The sequence below is a fragment of the Centropristis striata genome, chromosome 23, assembly GCF_030273125.1.
Source record: "Centropristis striata isolate RG_2023a ecotype Rhode Island chromosome 23, C.striata_1.0, whole genome shotgun sequence".
NCBI classification, from domain to species: Eukaryota; Metazoa; Chordata; class Actinopteri; order Perciformes; family Serranidae; genus Centropristis; species Centropristis striata.
Window position 1 is genome coordinate 16540538 of NC_081539.1, and position 24357 is coordinate 16564894.

The window sequence follows — 24357 nt, forward strand, 5'->3', positions numbered from 1 at the left end:
CATCTAGGTAATCTCAGAATGAATGACACTGTGAAAGATTTAATTAATTTTAATTAATTTAAAAAATAAACATGCTTGATAAACAGGTATGAAAATAGTCACCATGAAAGTGCACATTTGAGACCCTGCTGGGCTATTAAATATCCGCCAAATGACCTCTTAGTTCAGATTTGCAACATTCTTAGTGCTCATATTTCTGTTTGTTACACTTAATTGCATTCACTTTTTGACATTTACATTGTAAATAAGGAAATTTAATTTAAAGCACAATGCTGAAATGGTAACCGTGCATAGGGTAAAACAATACAATACAATTATTATTATATACTAATAAAGTCGAAAATATTTAATTAGTTACAAGAATAAAGTCGAAAACATTGAATTGTTTACGAGTAAAATTTTCGATATTTTGTAAATATTTAATAAATTAGAGGAGGACAGTTGTTAAAATGAGGGCCGTGGAGCATTTCTTAGAATTGTACTTTAAAATAGGTTTCACAAACAAGAAGGTACTAAACTTTTTACACATCTGCATCACATTATCATAAGTATAAAGACTAGAAAGAATATGCAAGAAATTGCATCTTTTCCGCAGAAGGAACCAGACGGACTTGGATGTTTAGACCTACTTCTGTTTTAAATAGAACAGCCTACCAATAATATCTCGTAATAACATTTTTTCATCTAATTGTGGCCCTAATACTCCATCAAAATTACATATATATAATATTTAAACAGATATTTATTATAATTGCTATGCATGTTGGCCATATGAATAGAATGAATAAATACAAATACAGATGCATTGGAGATCAAAATGTTGATGTGTCGTAACTTAATTGAATGTTAATCTTAATGGCACTCAGATTAACATGAAAATGTAAAAATGGCACTTCATATCAAAAAGTTTGCTGACCCATATTATATGGTAATCAAGTGTTGTGGCTACCTGTGTCACCATTAATTAATCTCCTGTTTATGTGAAAGAGTTTAAAATTAAATAAAGAATCATAGTAGATTCTGGTAATACAGAGGTGTTTTTTGTTTTGGAGTAACTAGTATAATATAATATATAATAATTAGTATGCCAGAAGAAGGTTTAGTACAGGGGTGGCCAACCTGTGGCTCCAGAGCCTCATGTGGCTCTTTAGGCCGCCTGCAGGGGCTCCCCGTGGCTGAGACAAAAACAATTATATACATATTTTTACATTAAAATGTTTATATATCAATGGTGTAGACCAAAAGCTATTTGTATTCTTCAATTGTAAAATTATATAGCCTTTTTACAGCATATTAAAAAAGACATTTAAGTCAACTAAAATGTGCTTCATAGCTTACGAAAGTCTCCGGCGCCTTCACTTTTAAGTTTTGCCAACTTTGAGTTTACTTTTGAGTTCCCCGAAATAGACTAGTTTTCAAAATCATATTAATAAATGCTCAATATGACTATTAATAATGTTGGTAGGCTAATTTAGACTTATTAGGCTGTTTAATTTTCATTTTAGGCTCAATATAAGATTTTGCGGCTCCATTGCGGCTTTTTTTTTTTGGCCAACAGTGTCTCTTTAGTTAGTAAAGGTTGCCCACCCCTGGTTTGTCAAAATAAGATGCCTTAAATAAAACATATAAGAACCTTTATTCTCTTTTACAAAATGTCATTAAAATATGCCCCCCGGGACCCCTAAATGGTTATTTTTATTATTTTCTCATACTCAAGAGTCAAGAGTAAATTTTTTTGTATTTGGCAACTGTTGAGATTTGCACTTCACACTACATTTTAGATTTTTAATTATTTATACAGAATTAAAAAAAATCATGTTTTTTATATCTTTTTAAATATTTCCTAATATCGTCAAGAATATCGTTATCGCAAAAATAGCCTTCAATATTGTGATATTCTTTTAGGGCCATATCGCCCACCCCTACTTCCCCATTTACAGGGTATTTTTTCTTATTTATCTTTATATTGTGTTTAATGCTCATCAGTCGGTTTAGTATCTGTTGCTTTTTATTGCAAAGAATTATATACTTGCAAGTGCCATGCTAATAAGTTTCTTACTGTAATGGCTGATTCATGTTTTTTAAATAAAGAAAATATTATTTAACCAGGAAAGTGTCACCAAATTAGGAGATTAATATGATGGTAAAAAAATTAATTAAAAAAAAAACAATGAGGAAGAAAAAGTGTGTATGCATTTATTGGAACTAAATATTATGGATAGGCCAAAGCAAATAAAAAAAATCTTCTTATTAGAAAATAACAAGGCATGTACAGTACATCATTGTTATTATATTATTCATTATCAACCATCCTTTCTTACTGAAGCATTTCTTTATGTTGTCGTTCTTGCCACTCAAGTGACCTATCAGGGACATAATTGTGATATTTAATTAGCAGCTGTTAGCAGTGTTTGTCATCTTTAATATACCTAAAATAATTCCAGAAACAGATAAAATTGAGAGAAAACGATTTTTATTTTTAACAGTGTACAAAATAAAAGTCAAAACCTATAAGCAGCATCATATCACATTTATTTTACAAAGCATATACATTATAAATTGCTATAATATAAACTTCAAAATCTTGAATGTCTGGAATATGCATAATTTTAACAATTTTCAAGGTCAGGAATATGCTTGGATCTTGATATACAGCTTGAAAAATGCTTATTATTCAACATAATATAATTTTTCATCTAAACAATCACATATGTAAATAAAAAAACACTTTGAAATTAAACAATCCAATCATATAGCGTCTCACAGTAGACAAAACAATTGAAAATCTTTGCTTTGGATTGCATTGTTAAAAAGCTGTGCGAACACTGTGTATATTGATGATATTATTCAATGTATACAGAGCATTACAGAAAGAATATTGCAATGACACAGAGAGTGTTATCATAAAAATATAAAAATATTCTTTTAACATTCTTACTTAAATACTTTTTTCTGCTTGTCAGCGATCTCCATTGGAGACATGTTCTCTGGGTCCACATCGTTGTATAATGGCTTTTTACAGTGCCTCAATATGACCAGAAATACTCGTCCAGAAAACACGACACCGGCCATCACCAACAGAGCAACTACAGTGGGAGGAAATAAAAGTGGATGTCATAAGTAATGGCCGACAGATTTATGGGTCAGAAGATTTTATCGGCCATCACTGGCCAATCACAGACATATTATCAGTATCTATATCAGTATCCATGTATATGTTTTTTAAGAACATTATAACTATAATTTTTTATTTAAATGTTCAGGCATTGACTGATACTGAGCATACAGTACTATTTAGCTATTTATTTAGTTTGTATTTATTCTTTATTTTAATGGTATACAGAACTGATACGGAACAAAAAGTACTTTTTAGCTATTTATTTTGTTTTTGTTATTTCTTTATTGTAATGTCAGTAATTAATACTGAACATGAAGTGCTTTTAGCTATTTATTTTATTTTTTATTTATTCTTTATTTTAATGGTCAGAAATTGACTGATACTGAACATAAAGTACTTTTATTTATTTATTATTATTATTATTATTATTATTATTCATTCTAATAGTCATAAATTGTCAGAAATGGACTGATACTAAATATAAAGTACTTTTTAACTATTTATTTTATTTATTATTATTATTATTTATTGTAATGGTCAGAAATGGACTGATACTGGACACAAAGAACTTTAAGGTATTTATTCTCTATTTGCATTTATTCTTATTTTAATGGTCAGAAATTGACTGATACTAAACATAAATTACTTTTAGCTTTTTATTTTATCTGTATTTTTTCTTTATTTTAGTAGTCAGCAACAATACTGAACATAAAGTACTTTTTAGCTGTTTTTAGTTTATTACTATTATTATTTATTCATTATATTGGTAAGAAATTGACTGATACTGAACATGAAGAACTTTTAGGTATTTATTTTTTATCTTTATGTATTCTTTATTTTAATAGTCAGCAATGATACTGATCATACAGTAAAATGTAGCTATTTGTATTTATTCCTTATTTTCTCAATGTTCAGTTTTTTAATTGGTTGACAATATGCTACATTGCATGTTTAATGTATGATGATGTTAAATATTATAATATTAATAAATTATTTGTTTAAGAAAGCAGCCCTGTGAGTACCTTTGCAGCATCAGAATAATGCAAAATTGGTGCATTTCCACAAAGAAAATGTCTATTTTTATTTAATACCAGCTCAAATAATCATGTCTTGGCCACAATAACTCTAATTGTTGCTTTTTTCCCCTCTTAAGTCTCAAAAATCAGTAACAAGACTTGAAACATCCAGGTGAAGTAATTGAGATTAAGATGTGAAATTGTACAGTTTCTTACGCATGAACGTGTTATTGGTAGCAAGAGATGCAGCATCGTAGTTCTTCGTGAACACCCCCGTCACCGCCCAGATCACAACTGGGTAAATGGAGAGAATGTACCTCACATGTGTGTCCAGGACAGTGTTCTCTAGGAAAAACCTGTGAGAAATAAACACATTTGATCCAGACATACATTTTTGTAATGCTTTGTATCAAATTAATGCAGGATTTTCACCTTTGCACTTACCACACAAACAACACTGCAGTCAGAACTGAGAGTGCGACAGTGGCAGCGTCTGTCGGGGACATGTTTGCATGATGAGTCAGCACGATGGTCAGGTTAATTAGGGATGCAATGGTTGTCCAGGTTGCATATATGGCAATACCATTCTGGATCTGTAATAGAGATGACAGGCTTGTATATGCAGAGTGCTGGGAGGTAAACAGGTTCACAAACTGAGGATTATGAAGCTGCAGTACTAACCAACACACGGTGAAGCCACAGGTCCACTTTGTGGTACTTGTGGAGCCAGGCTCCATAGTTGTGGAGACCGTGGCACGAGAAGAATATCATGAGGTAGTTAGTCAAGGCGATAAGAATGAGGACAGCCAGTGCAGCAGGCATTAACCTTTGATAGGAAGGAAAAATAGAATTTAAAATGTTTTATTATAGTTATCTTGTCTGCAGCAAAAAAAGTATAACAGAAATCTTAGTCTTGGTGTTATCCAGTCAAATAAAGCAACCGCGCTTTTAACATGTTTCTTGTGTGGATTTTGAATGCCCTTTTTTTTATCTTAGCCAATATTGGCCTATCACACATATCTTTATTTATCCATTTCGGTGTATATGTTGTCCACTATGCTGCAAAATTAAAAGCTTTTATACTTGTCATATATTGCAGGAAAATTATGCTTTGGGTGATTTAGAAATAGTGTTAGCATTTTAATTGTATTTATTATTTATTTAAATGGTCAGCAAATTACTCTTGAACATACAGTACTGATGTTTATTTTGCTACTTATTTTTTTCCTTTTATTTTCTCAGTTTTCATTTCTAATATTAGTTGAGAATGCAATCTATACATGTATAATAATGTTAACGAGTCTTTAATAAAGTTATTTAATTAAAAAAAGCAGTCTTAGTCACATTGGTGCAAAATTGATGCACAATCCACAAAAAAAATGTCTAAAATCTGCATTGTGTCAGTCTCTAAAATGCCATTTCAGTATGGTGCTACCTTTTCCATTTTTATTATTATTATTATTATTTACCTATTCATAGCCTAAAATAAAAAACAAAAACAAAATTTTGCCTCTTAAGGTCTCACAATCGGATTAGCTACAGCTTACAGCCCTGTCTAAATGTGAACAGACAAGACAGAAATAGCCAGAAATAATAGTAAATAAATAGTAAAATTCCAATATGGAGGAACAGAATGATAGTGTGTGAAATATACAGTGTCCTTCCAATATTCCTTCACATTGTTAGTCAATATGGACAACAGGAGCTGTTTTCCTTCTTGCTGAGATAGACTCAAACACGCCCTTGAGCCTGAACAGGAATTACCATTTTTCATTACAGAGTGTGCTACAAATAAAACTTTTGTTGTTTGCCTGAAACAACTAAAGCTTTCTCAAGACTATGAAAGAAATTGCAGGCTGTTTATGTAAATAAAGAACAAGTCCTCTCTTACTGTCTGTCCCACAGGAACAACCATGCAGTATTCAAGCCCAGATTCAAGCACCAAGTCACATAAAATCCATGTGGTAAAACAGCCGGGCTGCAGTAGACATAACCGTATGCATTCCTATAGAAAAGAGAATTACAGAGACGTAAATGTCTGCATCACCAGAGACAATCTAGGAGACAACATGGAAATTTAATTTAGGCTGCTTCTTACTTCCTAAAGATGCCGGAGAGGACGTAGACTAACACTAAAGCCAGAAAGATGTAAATGATCGACCAGATGGTAAACGTCCATCCTGCTGGTGTGATCTCGGTTTGAAACTCATCTGAAATATTACCAGTGCTCCGCAGAAATGGATCTTTGGGACACAAATTCAAAAAGATATGTAATTATTGTGATTTTGAAAGGTCAGAGAATGCAACATTATTTCTACAGTTCTACATTAAAAAACAAATTCTTAAATCACAAAATAATAGAGCATTAAAACGTACATATTCCCGGCCCTGCCAGAGCTGTGAACACCATGGTGATGATGAAGAAAAGCAATGCCAGCACCATGGCAATCACAAGGCTAATGTTGTGTTTTGCCATTGTGGAAAAGTTATCTAAAAACACAAGTATTTTAAATTAAAACACACATTATAAAGTAAAAAATAACAAGGTTGTTCAGCAGTTTTGGGTTTACCATGTTGATAACTAATTATTAAAACCAGCTGAATAAAGACATACCGTTTAATGTTCGATCCTGGATGAAAGCAAGTGCAACACTGTTCAGTAGGGGCTTTTGTTGGGTTGAAAAGAGCTGCTTGTGTAACACTGAGGCTTTTATGGCCCCTCAGCACGTGTTTGCAACTTAAATATATCATCCTTGTTTGCAGACTTCATGTGTCCTTTGTATTCAAATTATGCTCTCGATGTTTCTGTGAATCAGTGAAAAGATAAAAATCCCTAATGACCCCCTGCTTCATAACTCAAGTATAAACACTAATAAACAGCTGGACTTTGTCCCACTAGTCATGTTTGGTAACAGGTGTGTTTCACCCAATCATATCGCTTTGTAGCCCAGCAGGTGAGGACAGGAGCAGTTATATGAACAGCCATGAATCGTTGCTACTTTGAACAGCTTTTATGAAATGTATGCCTGCTGGAGACAATTGCTACTGTGGAGATTATTATGGGAGTGTGGCATTCAGATCCACACCTGCCTGCTGCTGCTGGAATATCACATTAACACGAACAAATGTAATCATTATATCTTGCCTTAAATACTCAAGTTTACTTCATGTTATGAAATTGTGTTACTTTAGTGCTAGGAAATTACTTAAAACATTTACTTAAGTTAATCTAATTACAATGTTGAGGTACTTGTACTTTAATTCTTTACTTACATTTTTTGTATTTTTTTTTTTTTTACTTTTAGCTGTGTCACAAATTGGAATTCAACCTACAAAACACATGGTGACAACTTATAGAGTTTTCCATGTTATTATTATTAATTAAGTAATAGTGTATAAAGAAGGCAAAGTAACCTTGTCCTCAGCCAGCAACATTAAAATGAATTTAACACATTAAAGAATCAGCAGGGTTGGGTCAGATTACTTTGAAATGTAGAAGGTTACTGAATACAAATTACAAAGCATTTTTTATGTTTACATAATCCATCGGATTATAAAATAAATCCAGAAATTATTCAAAATATTATTAGAATTATTATTATAAAATTATTAAAATACTATTATTATTATTATTATTATTATTATTATTATTATACTTTAAAAATTCACTTTATACTAAATAAAATTGGTCCCAGCAATAGAAGTTTAAATTTCATCAAAAAATATCTTGACATTTTCAATGCAAATAAAATGTATTTTATATAGTCAGCATTTACAGTGGGCCAAATCAAATGCCCCTGACTGAAACAGCACTGTCACAAACTACATATGTACTGTGTTTATTCTACAGCATGTGGTATGAGTTTTTTGTGTAAGTTTCCATTGCTGATGTTTTTTAATCAAATGAAGAACTGTGCTCTTGTGTAAGACAGATATTCACCATCCATTATTTAAATGTAAATAAAAAGGGAAAAAACGTCATTAAGAAGCATTAAAACAGTTTTAATTAAGTAAAAATTGGCAATCTATGAGGAGTAATTTACTCACAGTAGAACATATTCCTCATTTATAACTGGTAAAATCAAGTTACCCTTACAAAAAATGTAGAGATGTGAAATGTAATCAAGCAATTCCTGACAATGTAACTATGCTCTTATCCCGGCTGATTAGTCACTGGTTTTGTAACCTGATTGTGCAATCCTGATCACATGTAATCAATTACTATTCAAGTGTATGTGTCAATTAAAATTATCCAACAATACAAGATGATATAACGCTAAGAGGGGTCATTGTTCATAGAACTGTTTAGTAACATCAATTTACAACCTTATCAAAGCAGCAGGTTGGACCAGGATATTGCTCTTTTATCATTTTGAGTTATGAAATGCTGACTCTTTGTTATCTACTACATAACCTCAATTACTGAAATTTACACTGCCTATTTTGATATTTAGATTTGAAAAATATATCTCTTAAGTTTATTGTTATATCTAAACAACTTGTCGATAAAAAAAAGTGAGTAAGTTTAGCTAACGCTTTCTGTATTCAACCTTAAATATATAACAACAATAACAAGAAGCACTGCTAAAATTTCCCATATTTATTCTTGATGCAAAAATACAGTTTTATACAGTTTGCAGTTTCCAAAATGTCAAGATATTGACAGTTTTTTTTTTAAGTTTTAAAACATTTTTTTAACGCAATAAAAAAATATAACAAACTATGTAGGCTACCCACAGCAGAGCAGTAACACATACTAATGCAAACACAAAATCAAACATGAAACACTTGAAACTACTTGTGAACCTGCAAAGGTCTATGTCAACATGAACACATGGCTACAACATATTGTAGTAATTATGTACAGTCTTTTTCAGTGTCATCAGTCTTTCAGTGTGCAGCTAGAAGCTGGAGCCAGGCAGCATCCTGGCAGCCTGTACCTGCGGACAGTAGCGGCGTGTGTGAGCCTTGTCCCCGGTGGCTTTGCAGATGGAACAGGTGTATTTCCAGAGAACGGGGCAGATCACTTTCCCGTCGTTTGACTTGAGCTTGTGTGACCGGTACACACTAGCAGACTCACCGTTCTGCTTGCAGAAGCGACAGTACTCTGAACAAGTCCCGTTGGAGCTGGTGTCCGAGAAGCTGCTGCTGCTGGCTGAACTGGTCCATTTGAAGGTCTTGCAGGCCTCCTCCTGGCCAGAGGTTTGGATGTGGCTCCATGGCGCTGCTTGTTCTTTCTTGGGGCCCTCGCTGTCTCTGTGGCTCTCATCAGGACGGTCGCGCAGCCTCTCCAGCAGTCCGCCCAGCTTCAGATAGTCATACCACATGTCAAAGCCGTCGTCTGTGAAGTGCGAGCTCCGGACCCCGACTCGTCTTTGCATTGCTGTCATTTTTGGAGGAGGTTTGCGCAGAGTTTGCGCGTGTGTTGGAGCGTCTCATATTTATAGACGTCTGAAAATGGCTTTAAAGTGCAACAATGTTTGGATCATACAGACTTTAGGCAGATCGATGACAGGTGTCTGGAGACAAAAAAGTCCTTTAATTAATTTTAGATTTTAGGTTAACTTTAATGTCAGAGGCCTGACATTTGGGTTGTCCGGGGTCATGACTGGGTGGAAAATGAAAATGAAAAGATAAAACCAATAGCCACCACATATTTTTTTTAATTGATCAGTTATAATAACAGAGGAAACACTTTGTTACATTCCCTAATATATGATTGACAACACAAACAAAAAAATGTTTTGCTTGTTTTACATTCAAAGTTTCAGTATGCATGCGTGGCTGTATGGATAATGTTTATACCCGTTTTGAAATACAATACAATAAAGGTAAATTAGACAAATATTCCGGTTTTACGGCCTGTTTGTGTGTGCGTGTGTGGTTTTCAGTCTTTCCAAACCTTGTAGATAGTGCACCTGTTGTGTACTGCACTGAAGGGGTAATACAGAGTCAATGCATTATTTGATTCTGATGGTCAGCAACTGTCTCCTGCCAAACCCCCTCACACACACACACACACACACACACACACACACACACACACACACACACACACCTGCAACCTGATGACCGCTGGCGCCAGAGCGTCTCTGGTCCACTTCAAAACAGTACATTGTTGAAAGTTCATGCAGCATTCACACCTGCACTTTTTGCTTGCTCCTTCATACAAATGAGGCGCCGGCGGATGCAATCAGCGCTCCTTGAAGTTTATCATCCCCCAACACAGGTCGTTTATGTTGCTGCGTGATGATGTGCGTATTTCCAGTGCGGTTGTGCCTTGGAATAAAGTCTGCACCCAGCGCAGCGTTGCAGTCAAATATATGTTGTGTCTGTTATTATGATGTGTCTGTTATTATAATGCATACACTGCATGTTTTATTTGCAAGGCTGATGCAGGTTTCCTAGTCATATTAAGCAGAAGCCCGGCGTGGGTGGGGCGGAGTGTAAATAAGTGAGGGGGAGTCGTGGGGTGCGTTTGATTTCACGCGTGCGCAGTTGCATACCGGCGACGGCTGTACAAACGGTGGCCTAGCGAATAATAAGGGGATTACAGAGCCCAATTTGACAGGTCAGTTAATAATAAATATACGTATTTAGGAGTCTGTGTATGATATCGCTTTATAACAACGAGCTAATTTGATTCTTAAGGTCGACAACATTTGGGAAACGTTGGGCTGTCGTGTGAGCTAACGTTACCTTTCAGAGCTAACGTTAGGTAATTTAGCTAGCCACTGTTAGCAGCTAGGCTAGCTTTCGGCAGTAGATTGTGCTAACAACGACTATGACATTAGCCAGCTGACAAAGTGAAGCTTCCCTTTACACGTGTGCTTCGTTAATTAAATATTGTTTTGTACTTTGATGCTTCTAGGATCGTTCAGGGGAAGCAGCACATCGGATTGTTAGATAATTATTTGTGTGATTGCTTATTATTCAGTCAAATCCCATAAAGCTAAGCAGCTAGCCAGCTAGCTAGTATCCTTAGATGCCCCAGTTTGTTTGACTATTTGCTGAGAGGATGATGCCCTCTTTAGCTATTTAAACTACAGTTGCCGTTAACACATGGTAGTTTTTCATGAGTCAGTGATTGTTTTGGTAATACTTATAATTGACACATGCAGAAAACTAGTGGGTGTTGCTCAAATATACAGCTAATATAACGTCACTTGGTTAAAGATGCATACGTATATGCATTGTTATAACGTTACAAATGGTGGATTTTGCCATCTATCAGTACAATTTTCATTTACAGATTGATATATATTCAGACAACTTTATTTATACAAAAAATGGCAATTCGTTTGCAGCTTTCCTAGTCTACATATAAAACTTCAAAGAATGCACAGTATGTAAGACAACAGATCAGCATAGTTGCGTTGTCACGATACTGGAATTTCCCTTTCTATACTGTAAAAATATCTGTATTCCATACCATTTTCGATACTACGATGAAAAATTGACAACAATGACGGCATATAATTTTAGATTTTTATTGAAAGACGAACAACTTTCACCTAGCCAAACCTGAAAACATTTCATGTTGGGATGATGCCATCTCCTTTTCTTACTTTGGGTCCTGTGGGTGGGGGTGGGGGGGAGTTGTGGCACTCCGAGTATATATTTTGGTATTTATTTCTCCACCCTTTTTTTCCCCCTTTTTTTTTAGTTTATTTTAGCTTTGACTCCATTTAAGTGGTCCAGCCCCCTTTTAAGTGCCCTTTAGGCGTTGGGTTTTGAGGGCAGTATTGGTTGAGGCTTGTTTAAAAGCTCTGAACTGCTATGTGTTTATATGTGAGTTCACATGCGTGTTTGTATGTTCATCAGTGTGCTTCATGGAGACGAAGCCTGTGGATCCCTTGAAATTTGGGGGACGGGAGGGGGGCTGTCTATTTTTCATTATTATTATTATTATTATTATTATTATTATTATTCACCTTTTTCTTATTTTTCAACACTCAATATTGTTGATATGTTTGTTGGTAGTCTTACCATTGTTATTTATTTATTTTTTGTTTGTTATGCTACACTACCATTTTATCTTTTTCGTTGCTGTTGCTATTATTGCCCAATTGATGCTTACCACACCTGCTTGTTTGTTTGTTGAAAATTAAATGGAAAAACCAATAAAAAATTGATCACACACAAAAGACAAATAACAAGGCTATAGCGGGACAATTATGACGTTTTTCTCCAGAGAACAGTAGAATGACTGTAGTAATACATTACAATACATTAATAAAAACAATATTCTTCTGTATGAATCAACTCGCTGTCAAAGAGAAAAGACAGCAGAAAGTGTAGCTGGCACCCGTACTGCAGAAAAGGAGAATAGTATTGAGACCATTTTAAATATTGTATCGATATGAATATACATTATTCCTTTTTTTACTACTATTACTACAACATACATGGGTCAATATGCAGCAATAACGAGAATCGGTAACCATTTTGTCAGAATTTAATTTAGAATTTCTGTTGAAACTCAAATAATTAATTAAAAAATAAATGGCAGAAATGAAGGAATTGGAGTAGTAGGTTTGTTCTCCTAAGATTGGGAAGTTAAATATTTTCTTCAAACCTTACCTAAGTTGTCTATATACATAGTCACTAAGTTGTCTATATTTTTGCACCTATCTAGGCTACACAATGAGTCAAGGTAAGGACAATGCACGACTCAAGAGCTACAAGAACAAGTCCCTCAACACAGATGAAATGAGAAGAAGGAGGGAAGAGGAAGGCCTACAGCTTCGCAAACAGAAAAAGGATGAACAGGTGAGCAAAGCGTGAGGACATTTTTTAGATATACTTTTAATGTGTATACAATTATACGCGCTTTGGCATGAACTATGTTTCAGAATGACTTGAAACTTAGTTATTTAATCTGGTTAAATGATTTTCAACTGAAAATGAAAGAAGATGTGTTTTTAAGTTTACGTGCTTATGAAACAGACTCTTAATTTTCTCTATTGAAATGTGACTTCCCTATGCTTCATTTTAGTCCCTTTTAATCCCTAAGGGACTCTCCTAGTTAAATAAACGTTAAATAAAAACTAATTATTACAAACTGTTAACTGTCCAGTGTTGTTAAGTCAGGGAGTGTTGTTAACCAGGCAGTGTTCCTTTTTAATGTAATGGTGAAGAGGAAATATCCTTAGAAAGACTTAAGATAATTTATTTAAATATTATTCTATTGTAGCTCTTTAAGAGGAGGAATGTTGCCACAGTCGAGGATGATGGCCTCCCGGAGGACGATGGGATGGCCGATAGTGGCTACCTGGAGTCCCAGGCTAACAACATGGACCCACTTACGGTAAGAAGAGAAACGAAAAGAATATTGCTATCCATCTACATGCATTTGAAGTGGTTTGACATCATTTCATCTGTGTCTCATCAAATCTTCATCTCTGTGCGGTTAGGGTGGTGTGATCTCTGAAGATATGACTCAAATGATCTTCTCCAGCACTCCTGAGCAGCAACTAATAGGCACTCAGCGCTTTAGGAAGCTCCTTTCTAAAGGTAAGGGTGCCGTAGATCATAATTCAGTCATAATTCGGAATGGATACTTGATTTTTACAAGAGCTGAATTAATTTAATGGCTTCAATATGGAAAATAATACATTGCATTATGCATATATAACGTTGTGTATCATGTCATTCGGACTACTTGATGTTTAATCTACTGATATCAAGACAATGCTACAATAAGTATTACTACATGAATTTCATATAGTCATATTGTCCACCTCTACTCACGCAGAGCCCAACCCACCCATCGATGAAGTCATTGCCACTCCAGGGGTGGTGGAGCGCTTTGTTGAGTTCCTGAAGAGGAGAGAAAACTGCACATTGCAGGTACTTTTCCTCAGGATGTCTTAGTAACAGTGCAGGAATGCTCAAGCTGACTCAGCTGGGAATGGTTGAAGCTGCCTTATTTTTCTTGGGCATTTTTTGCCTAGTTTGTTTTTTGTAGCTGTTATTAAATTGGCATTGAATGACAAATACTGTTTGTGTTATGTGTGATTAAAGTGGGAGACATTGAGCTTATTTAACTGTTTATATCTAGCCTGAGAATCAGTGGTGCACAATCCACATAAAAAGGTTTTTAAAAATTACTATATTGGCCACCATATTGGTTATCGATGAATTTCCCCCCTCTATAATCCGTATCGGTCAGGCTCTTATTCTGACTATTGTTTCAGTTTGAAGCTGCGTGGGTGCTGACCAACATAGCATCGGGAACATCCCATCAGACTCGGGTGGTGATCCAGGCAGGAGCTGTGCCCATTTTCATAGAGATGCTCAGCTCAGATTTTGAAGACGTACAGGAACAGGTATAGAGGATTACCTGTTCTGGTCCTTTTTTTATTGTCATCACTTTCCAACTGACCATGAACTACTTTTATTATGTTTCTCAAATTAAAACTTATTTCAGTATCAACGTATTTGGGTTTTACCTACCTACATAATCCTGCCATTGAATATTGTGCATGTTAATGTTGACCTGATTACTTTGCCCTTCAGGCAGTGTGGGCCCTGGGAAACATAGCAGGAGATAGCACAGAATGCAGAGACTTTGTCATAGACTGCAACATTCTGCCTTCCCTGGTGCAGTAAGTAGCAACGTCACTTTGTCCTTCTCCTAAATCTTGTTACAAGACTAGAAAATACAGAGCCACTTTGATCCTGTATCCTCAGTAAAACATGCTCCTCTGGCAGGTTATTGGCCAAACAGAATCGTCTAACGATGATGAGGAATGCAGTGTGGGCGCTCTCAAACCTGTGCAGAGGAAAGAACCCACCTCCAGACTTCACTAAGGTAATTTGCCAAGATAAACATATCGCTATGGCAACAGCACACCTCTCACATTGCAGAAGTACATCATATCTCACATTTCAAGGTCACAAGCTGTATGAAGTTTACCTTAACAACAACATGTTCCCCTCACCCTTCCACTACGTCTCTTTTTTTCCACCAGGTGTCTCCGTGTCTCAGTGTGCTGTCTTGGCTGCTGTTTGTCAACGACACAGATATCCTGGCTGATGCATGCTGGGCGCTCTCCTACCTATCTGACGGCCCCAATGACAAAATCCAGGCTGTTATTGACTCAGGAGTCTGTCGCAGGCTGGTGGAGTTACTGATGTAAGGCTTTAAAGACATACTGTATGCTTACAATTCTAAAAGATTACACAACTTAGATATGAGTTGTTGGAGAAGAGGATTTTTTCTCTACCACCTTAGAAGGTAGTAACTGAGGCGTTAAATTGGCGAGACTGTTCGAGGCGGAATTAATGTGAACGTAATCTGAGCCGGCTTGACGAAAAATATGTAACGTACGTTATTTGTGTGACCAGCACTCAGGTAATAGGAAAGGAAGTAGACATTCTCACTTGAGTCCGACAGTAATCGAATCATGTTCAGCAAAATGCGGAACTTTATATAATCTCTATGTGCAGTCCTTCTGCCTTTATTGTTTTGAATGCACTCGCTGCAGCCATTACTTATTGTACACGTGATGCTGCTGCTCTTTTACACAACACTGCATCTCCTCCCACTTCGATCCACGATGTCGGATTACAATGTGAATGGACGCCAATATTACGCCTTTGTGGAATAAGTATGAAGTTTGTAAGGCGAAATGTCAGCAGAGCCATATGAAAAGGGCTTAAGACAGTAACCCATGTGCACCAGTCGTCACCACTACATTGGGTGTGACAATCCAGATGTGAGTGTGTTGTGAATGTTGTGTTTGAGTTGGACTAATACATTACCAGCTGTGAGAAAATACACCATAAAGTAGTATTTCCTGTGACTGGATTGCAAACGGGTCCTAAAAAAGTTTATGTCAGATTCAAGCTTTAACATCTGATCATACATTTCAATCATGCTTTTATCCAGGCACTCTGATTATAAGGTAGTATCTCCTGCACTGCGAGCAGTTGGGAACATAGTCACTGGAGATGATCTGCAGACACAGGTAATGGCAGCATGTACACACACACACACACACAGTACTACTACTTTAACACTTCTAGATGAGCCTCTCTGACTTTGTGTCGTGTGTGCCTAGGTGATTTTGAACTGCTCAGCGCTGCAGTCCCTTCTTCACCTCCTGAGCAGCCCCAAGGAGTCGATCAAGAAGGAGGCCTGCTGGACGATCTCCAACATCACCGCAGGGAACAGAGCACAAATACAGGTGCGTGTCTGTGTGTCATCCCATAGAATAACTTGTGAAGTTTAAGCTCCTCATCTAATCGAGTCTTTTCCCTTCTTATTAGATGGTGATCGAGGCGGGCCTGCTGCCTCCTCTTATCACTATCCTGCAGGTTGCAGAGTTTCGCACAAGGAAGGAGGCAGCCTGGGCCATTACCAATGCCACCTCGGGGGGCTCTGCAGAGCAAATTAGGTAAGAACATCCAGTATACAGCCAGTGAATTAATTGAACTACTTGTTACTTTCTAACGGATGACATTTTAAGAGCTAAAGCAAGAAATAATAGTAGTGTTTGGTCCACCAATCAGAGTTAATACATGTAATAGTCTGTTGCCTCTTATTTATAGCATTGTATCATAATTTCAAAGTAGCATTAAGGCATATAATGCAAGGGTGATTTAGAAAGAGTAAAAATTTTTAAATTACACTTAAGCTTCTAAGGCAGCTGGAAGACTTTCCTTAAGCTAGTATAATGGCTTTGGTTTAGTTCTATATTTTGATGACACATTTGTTGTTCACTGAAAGACAAGTATTTGCTTTAAAAGAGAGAAAAAAAGTTTGATTCTGTATCTGTCTGTGTGCTGCCCCCTGCAGGCACCTTGTGGATCTCGGCTGTATAAAACCTCTGTGTGACCTGCTCACACTTATGGACTCTAAAATAGTTCAGGTGGCTCTTAATGGCCTCGAGAATATTCTGCGACTGGGAGAACTGGAGGCCAAGAGGGGAGGAGGCATCAACCCTTACTGTGCACTCATTGAAGAGGCCTATGGTGAGTGCACATGCACACAATTAAAATGGTAGCATTCATGCTGCATACATTCAAGAAATTCTAATTTTATTGCTACTTGATTCAAACATTTCCCTGCTTAGAGGTAAAATGAACTAAAGTTTAGTTAGTATTATGCACTCAAACACATAAACAAACCAAAGACACATTGTTTTACAACATTGTTTGTTGTTTTTAGTTCCACTAGAAGAAGTAGAGTTATTAGAAACTAGTGCAGTGCCTGTAGGAAGTATGTATTCGTACTTAATTGTGATGAGGAAGATCTAGACAAAATAATCACATGGAGATAATGCAACAATTCTAGCAAGGAAAGCTACAGGTAAGAGACATTAGTGTTAGTGTAATGTGCACGCAAGTAGCCTACAGGTACGGGGGGGAGTGAATGGAGGGCGTGGTGCGAATTGTCAATTTGGCCAAACAAATCCATGCAGAGATAGTGTTGGCTAATGCCTCTTGCTAGTGTGTTACCTTAAATAACACAGGAACGATATCTTTCCATCCGTATTATGCTTAGCTGTAAGTTAATAAAGTTTAGTTTTTACTGTTTTCAATGATGCGGAAGATAAGGGTTAAATCTCCGCATGCTAATCATGAGATAGCAACACTAAAAGTGACACTAAAAGTACATTAACATGAACCCAATTAGCTGATATACTATATTGCATGCAAGTAACTCATATCAAATGATTATGGGCATTACGCTAAGCCACATGAATGTCATCCCTGAATGACATAGCAATGCAACATAAGAAGTGAATAAAGCTAAATCTCCGCTGAGCATGCTAATCACGCTACAACAACGTCTGCAACTCCATAAAACACTTACTTTTCATAAGGTACGCACACCATCCAGCACATACACGTTGAACATTGATATTCACTGGAAACTATTTGAATATTATTGGAAAATCAAACCTTGTAGCGCACTTTAAAACTCTGAAAGATAGGTAGGCTAATTAGACTTACAGATGAGATGAGTCAGGCGTGAGTGAATTGTGTTACTGACCAGGTGTAGGTCTATCACACAATGGGGCGGAGCTCCCCTTAAAGGCGTCCGATCAGAAACAGTGCAATGCCGCAACAGGTCCTATGTAAATAATGATATTTTGAAAAATGAAATAAAAATTTCTTCAAAATCGAGGATGCAAACCTTTGTGCTATGCGCAAGCCACATACGAAATCTTAGGTCAGTCTGACTAACGGTCAGCAAGATATGACCTAGACACACACACACACACACACACACACACACACACAGACAGTCACTTCTTGCTTTATAGATAGATAGGTAATTTTACCTACATCCAGTTGCATTACAGAAGTTAAAGACAGTCTAACTTAACTTAACTTCCTCCCTTCTTCTCAGGTCTGGACAAATTGGAGTTCCTGCAGGGCCACGAGAACCAGGAAATCTACCAGAAAGCATTCGACCTGATCGAGCGCTACTTCAACACTGAAGACGAGGACCCGTCTCTGGCTCCAGCCGTCGACCTGCAGCAGCAGCAGTTCCTCTTCCAGCAGTGCGAGGCCCCAATGGAAGGCTTCCAGCTATAATGCTAAATCCTTCTCTCCACCTTCATCCTCTCCTCTGCTCATTTCTCTCACTCTCTGCCCACTGCCACGATCAAGGGTTACGAGAACCCTCGGCTCCCCTCCTCCTCCACCCCTTCTCATCGTCAGAGAGATTGATTTAATCATTATCATGATTATGAAAAATGTAACATTACAGGAGCACGTGTGTGTGCGTACGTCCAACGTGGGTCAAGTTCTGCAGTCTTGTCAGCCAGTTTGTGAAGGTTTCACTCATCATTCTGTCTTGCGCTGAGCTCACCTTGGCGCCCAGAACCCCACCTACCTGCTCAGGCCCTGGCATTTCCTACTAGCAGATTGTCCCTGTAACACCACTACAGTCGTACTTTTTTGGATTCCCTCAGCTCATCCCAAATGAAAAGCACTTCTCCGATCCCCATCTCTGATTAAGTGGGAGTTTGTAGGACTGCACTGCTTGTCTGATTGAAGCATTAATGACTCACAAGACAGACAAACATGGACGTGATTTTTACCCCTCTTCCTCACACACACATAGAGAAGAATGATCTAACCTAAACACTGGACTGACCATGAGACGTTGACCACGTTAGACTGTGGTCTTTGGACTGAACCGCCCACACTGGGGCCACGTAGCCAGTCCCACCCCAAGGACTCAACTGACCTCTTCTAAAGGCACTTAAACAACTCAAAAATGGAGGTTGAATTCCCTCACTTCCTCTCCAGCCATTGGATACGTTACCACAGATGGACAAATTAGAAACGTGACTGTGTTGCTGAGGGGTGGAGCTTGTCAGTGACAAACCAGGCTGCTTGCGTTCCCTCCTGGATCTCATATCATGCATTCCTTTTATCCAGTAACGGGACTTTCCACCTGCACAGGCTTCATCCTGAAGAGTTTAGACTGCCTCTGGTGTGATGTGAATAACCCCATGGAACCATGGGAATTGGAGTCTTCCCTCGCACTGAGACAATTAGACAGACTTGGACGAGACAAAACAGACTATTTAACCCTGGAATCTGTCCTGCTGCAGACCAGTGGGGAGTTTTTATTATCTTACCATAGTTTCATTTCATTTGCAGCACTTTAGTTCAGGACTGATGCCTGCTCTTTGAGTATATACCGTAGTTTTTGCATTAACTATTTAATTGGTTGACGACATGGCTCTTTCCTCCTCAGGGAGCGAGGTGTAAAGAGGTGTGGTCTGAATCTGCGGCTCCCTTCTGGTATGACAAGGATTACTTCAGTTTACCCTTCCTACAAAGGGACTCAAGGAGATTGTGGACTGAAACTGTTAGCACACTAATTACAATCAGTAGATCATGCTGCCTCAGCAAAGCTAGAAGAACTGTATTGTGACAAAGTAAATCAGACTTTTTGGAAATTGGCTGTTTAGCTGTGAGCAGTCTAAATGTCTTTCCAACACATGTTCAGGTAGGATTTTCCAGTCATGCCAAATCATCGACACATAAATCAGCTATTGGGTCTAAAGTTGGTATTTTTTAAAACAATGTTTCTCAGTTGGGGTTAGCATCTGTCATGTTGCTAATGGTGCCATAATCTTTATTATACAGGAATCCTTCCAGATAATTTCAACAAAAATCCAGATTGAAAACTTGAAAATACTGGTGATCACCTTAGTTAGCAAAGCTGAATGTTTGTTTACCAAGTCCTCTTAACATTGCTTACTTTTATCAAAATCTCTGCAAGAGATGACCAGCTCTACATGTTAATTACTGTTTGTTGTATTGAGTTTGTGCAACTGTCCCCTGTTATGCCATTTGCATAAAAGCTGTTTCATGAACCACAGTGTGGTGTGGATCAGTTTCATTGTAGTTTGTGTACACAGTGAATCATTTTAGAAGAGCGGGCCTCGACTGAAGAAATGATGACTTTCTCCACAAAGAGCCATACAGAAGCATTATTTTAAATCTTGTAGTTATCAGAGCATTAAAAAGCATAAGAGACTATTTAGCTTAAAAAAAAAACCTTAGACAACTAAGACCAAAATAACCTGTTGACTAATGAAGAAGGGGCTGCCCTACTTTGTTAGGGAGCATTTTCTTTGAAATTTAGGAAAAACTGACAATTTCAAAGATATCCCTTGACTTCTCACCATCTGAGTGAAAATTGTCATGGTCTACCCATGAACATCTCTTAGCCTCCACCCCTCATAAAAGTGTAAAGGGGTGATAAAGAGTGAACAAAATTGTCAAGAAGAGAACTCTTTATTGATTTATATTGTGGTGCTCACTATATACAAACATGGATGTCACAACACTGAAGACCATTTGACAAGGTGAGCTGTTGCCTCTGAGGCAAATATCAAAACAGAAATACCTAAGGTATTCATCTTTGAGATCTTAAGAGGTATGTGTTGAAAGTTTACTAGAAGCAATAATCAATAGAAAACTTAATTGGCGTCTGATTTATCTGCAAATCATTATTTTGCTGTGTAGTAAATGTAAAGAATTCGTCAAACTCCTACAGCCTCTGTCAAAGTACGAAGTAAAGTCCAGCTGTGTTTCCACTCTCCTAATACAACCACATTCTGACACCATAATAATTTGCTATCACCCTTTCCTCAAAACAGGTGCCAGTTTATAACCCGATTATATTCACAGAAAAGGATAAAAACCTGACATTGGCTTTCAAAAACGATTAAAGAATCCATAGTTGTGTTCAATCTCCAAGTTGCCAAACCATTAACTATCAACTGCTCTGATTTCCTTTGGTCGCCCTCTGGGAAGGAAACTGACACGTAAATAACGGGGATGCTATTGGGCCGGTATTAGGAGGGGATTGTCTCATCACTGCGCCTTCTCAGACAGGACAGCAACAGCAGCTCCCTTGTCTCTTTCTACTTCTTCCCTCCATTTAGCTTTCTTCGCCATGTTCATACTCGTCAAGGATTCGTTATTGTGTGCAGCCTGCGAAGAAATAAGAAAAATAACAGGTAAGATATATATATATTAGGGCTACCAGTAATTGTATGCCAGTTTGTGAACAAGTGCTGTCCTGTATTGTCAAGAAAAACTCTCTGTCCTGGAACATCATTAAAAAAAACAGCAGAAACCTCATGCAAACAATGCATGCAAATACAATGCTGTCATCTATTGTCACTCACCCGTTTGCCCAGGACTACCATCAGCAAACAGGCCCCCATTGTGACCGCTATCATTATGTAGCAGACTTTCACTCTGACTTTGTTTCTGGCAGCATCAATCATTTCAAACCTGGGTAGGGAAGTGCACAAACAAAGGTCAGTGTGGCTGGATATGTGAATGCTAAAACAATATTTTAATCAAAAACAATGTCAACAAGCATTCATGCCTCTCTCAGTCTCTTATGTCAACATTAATAATGGCAGTATTGCAACATTTTTTGGACTGAGGGTTGGTTCATTGTGAGTGCAGAAGGTAGGAGGTCTGCAGTTTGTATGTGTGACAATCAGGTCCTTTATCACTGCTGCAGATCAGATATGATCTCCACCATAATTTCAGGAACAACAGTAATTACCTCCAGACAAAAACAGACGCCTTGTTTGAACTGCAGTCATCTTGGAACATCAGCTACCAGCAGCAGCACCACTGATCATCCAGTTAGTTAGCTCTGTTCTTGTGATGTATCTTAACTAAATCATGCAAAGAACCAATCAGATGCGAGTGTGCTGGGAGGTCTGTTATAAACAGGAAGCTACTTACGAAACAAACTCAGGTATCTGGTCGGGCGTCTTAAAACGTCCCGACCAGATCAGAATCTTCCTGTCCAGATTTGAGGGTTTGTAGCCTGGGAGTTTGAACCCTGCAGTATATGCTGTGTGAAAGAAAGCATACGTAACAGTGAACAAACACACAAACAGAGCTTAAGTCCACAATTCCACAAATTTAAAAAAAACAATGCAGAGAAGCTCAGTTTCACAAGCCCCAGTTGTTAGCTGCTTCACCCCAGATTGTAACCCCACTTCCTGTGTCCCTCCCCCCTCTGGGACTGAAAACTTTCACACACTTCCTATGAAAACAAGGGACCTTTGATGCACAAAATCCTCTGGTAATCAATATCAGGATGTTTAATCTCTGATTTATTATTTTTATTGAAGCTCCTCTCCATCTTGCTATGCACTTTGCTGCTGTACTTCTTAAAATGTCCCCGTTGTGGGACTAATAAAGGAAAATCTTACCTTATCTTGTTCTGAAAACTACAATTTTCTTGAAATTATAATAATTTTAAATAAAATAATGACCAATTTAGATGTCATTTTTGTAATAAGTCTAGCAAATGAATGGGTGGGAGTAAATTACAGTGGAAACCTCTTATATTGATCATGTCTATCCAAAATGTCTGTCAAATCGAATACAGTAAAGCTGTTTAAAATGCTCCTTAAAACCACTGTACAGATTGAATTGCTGTACTGTGTACTACATTACTGCAGTTCAAATTCTCTTTATGGTAAAGCCTCAGACATTACTGTACAGTTTAATATGACAGTATGGCAAATCGGCCACTAAGCAACAGCTCTGCGCTGGTTTCAGTGCATTTCTAAATTTAAAATGATAATTTAAATAAACACTGTAGGCAACCTGCTTGATAAGTGCATTATCAAGCAGTACTATCAATCCCGTAGTTTATCCATATAAGCGGTTGATAACTAACCCTGATCACTATACACGCTTTCCACTGTAATAGGAATCCGTCTGCCTGTGATGCAAAACTCTTACGTTTTGCTGGGACTGAAGGTGGAGGCTCTGCTTTGACCTCCTGTGGTTTAGTGCACATCCCTCTGTGGCTCCATGTTTCAGTGACCTGTCTGCACCTCTGACCTGTTGAGATATTCAAAAAGTACAAAAACATGAGTGTAGTGGCTCCAGGAGGAATCATAACCAGAGAGCTTTAACTAACTACTACTGCTGAGAATTTTCCATTTTCTTAATTTAGTATTGGTAAACTGTAAGTCAGAAAATTGAGAAGAATGCCCTTCACACTCTCCTAAAGTGATTTCCTGATTTCCAAAAAACAATTAAAATTAATTTGCTATCACATAAGTTAAATAAAGACAGCAAAACATCATAACAGAGAGGCTGGGACGAAATGGTTGTTATTTTTGTTTGTAAAATTACTTGAACCATTATCGAATAGTTGCTAAATAGGTTTCTGGTCTTATAACATACTTAACTATTTCATGTCAAATTACGACAACAAATAATTTCATAAAGTACTCAGAAGGTACCTCATAACATGTGATGGTGCAATCATAAAGGCGTAACCGATTTGCTACCCACTTTTACAATAAGATGAAGGTGTGTCAGGACAGCTAAGCCAAGAAGTATCGTATAATTATAAAACCAAAATGTTTGCTAGGTCAAAGTATTTTAATGAGGACTACAAATGTCACAATGCAGGAACTAAAAGTGACAACACCTGTCATAGATAGCAAAGAATTACTTACAGGAATTCTAATATTGGTACATAAAGAGAAAGAGTGGTAAAATAAAAATAAAAACATTATTTGTGTTACACTGGCAAGTATTTATTTATATTTAAATATTTATAAAGTAAATACGATGACTAACTACAACTGCAGCTGCTAAATTAACGATCATTTAGTTACAGATACAAAGTGTGAAAAGAGGCACAGCCAGCCAGGTTCATAAACAACACAGGAATTAAAGTTAGAG

General features: G+C 37.1%; 4 protein-coding genes across 7 annotated transcripts in view; 1 reads left to right on the plus strand and 3 right to left on the minus strand.

Annotated features, from left to right (window-relative positions):
* Positions 1–20486, plus strand: part of kpna1 (karyopherin alpha 1 (importin alpha 5)) — a 26008-nt gene extending 5522 nt beyond the window's left edge. The window contains exons 1-14 of one of the 3 annotated variants that reach the window (XM_059326727.1): positions 10628–10705; positions 12773–12906; positions 13331–13444; positions 13551–13650; positions 13892–13986; positions 14334–14465; positions 14656–14744; positions 14851–14950; positions 15111–15274; positions 16031–16109; positions 16203–16328; positions 16411–16538; positions 16940–17115; positions 18500–20486. In XM_059326727.1, coding sequence (XP_059182710.1) covers positions 12781–12906; positions 13331–13444; positions 13551–13650; positions 13892–13986; positions 14334–14465; positions 14656–14744; positions 14851–14950; positions 15111–15274; positions 16031–16109; positions 16203–16328; positions 16411–16538; positions 16940–17115; positions 18500–18687 — 1617 coding nt within the window. In that variant the 5' untranslated portion in view covers positions 10628–10705; positions 12773–12780 and the 3' untranslated portion in view covers positions 18688–20486. Of the gene's footprint in view, positions 1–10627; positions 10706–11908; positions 11926–12772; positions 12907–13330; positions 13445–13550; positions 13651–13891; positions 13987–14333; positions 14466–14655; positions 14745–14850; positions 14951–15110; positions 15275–16030; positions 16110–16202; positions 16329–16410; positions 16539–16939; positions 17116–18499 lie in introns of those variants that run through there. The other 2 variants (XM_059326728.1, XM_059326726.1) reach the window with 2 other exon arrangements.
* On the minus strand, positions 2495–6209 carry si:ch211-161h7.5 (uncharacterized). 2 transcript variants are annotated; one of them, XM_059326730.1, is made up of 5 exons: positions 6026–6209; positions 4816–4960; positions 4579–4727; positions 4351–4490; positions 2495–3086 (listed from the first exon to the last, which is right to left on the minus strand). In XM_059326730.1, exons 2-5 carry the CDS (start codon positions 4954–4956, stop codon positions 2935–2937), a joined length of 582 nt encoding a protein of 193 aa, XP_059182713.1. In that variant the 5' UTR covers positions 4957–4960; positions 6026–6209; the 3' UTR covers positions 2495–2934. The 2 variants fall into 2 exon arrangements, with proteins under 2 accessions (XP_059182713.1, XP_059182712.1); XM_059326729.1 differs by lacking the exon at positions 6026–6209 and having other exon boundaries at positions 4816–5065.
* On the minus strand, positions 8738–10025 carry nanos2 (nanos homolog 2). Its single transcript, XM_059326731.1, has one exon. The coding sequence runs from the start codon at positions 9522–9524 to the stop codon at positions 9036–9038; it is 489 nt and encodes a 162-aa protein (XP_059182714.1). The 5' UTR covers positions 9525–10025; the 3' UTR covers positions 8738–9035.
* Positions 20487–20891: 405 nt separating the features above from the next.
* The window catches only part of fam162a (family with sequence similarity 162 member A), a 3611-nt gene continuing 145 nt past the window's right edge, over positions 20892–24357 (minus strand). Inside the window, exons 2-5 of the mRNA XM_059326977.1 lie at positions 23401–23502; positions 22387–22498; positions 21810–21918; positions 20892–21612 (exon numbers count right to left, since the gene is read on the minus strand). Of these exons, the coding sequence (XP_059182960.1) occupies positions 21493–21612; positions 21810–21918; positions 22387–22498; positions 23401–23502 (443 nt within the window). The 3' untranslated portion in view covers positions 20892–21492. The remainder of the gene's footprint in view (positions 21613–21809; positions 21919–22386; positions 22499–23400; positions 23503–24357) is intronic.

What these genes read in the sequence shown, in the direction of transcription:
- si:ch211-161h7.5 (XM_059326730.1), bottom strand. Translation starts at nt 4,956, where the DNA reads ATGCCTGCTGCACTGGCTGTCCTCATTCTTATCGCCTTGACTAACTAC. An exon ending in TGTGGCTTCACCGTGTGTTG is followed by an intron (nt 4,728 to 4,815) that starts GTTAGTACTGCA and finishes TCTCTATTACAG; the next exon opens with ATCCAGAATGGTATTGCCAT. An exon ending in ACTGCAGTGTTGTTTGTGTG is followed by an intron (nt 4,491 to 4,578) that starts GTAAGTGCAAAG and finishes TATTTCTCACAG; the next exon opens with GTTTTTCCTAGAGAACACTG.
- nanos2 (XM_059326731.1), bottom strand. Translation starts at nt 9,524, where the DNA reads ATGACAGCAATGCAAAGACGAGTCGGGGTCCGGAGCTCGCACTTCACA.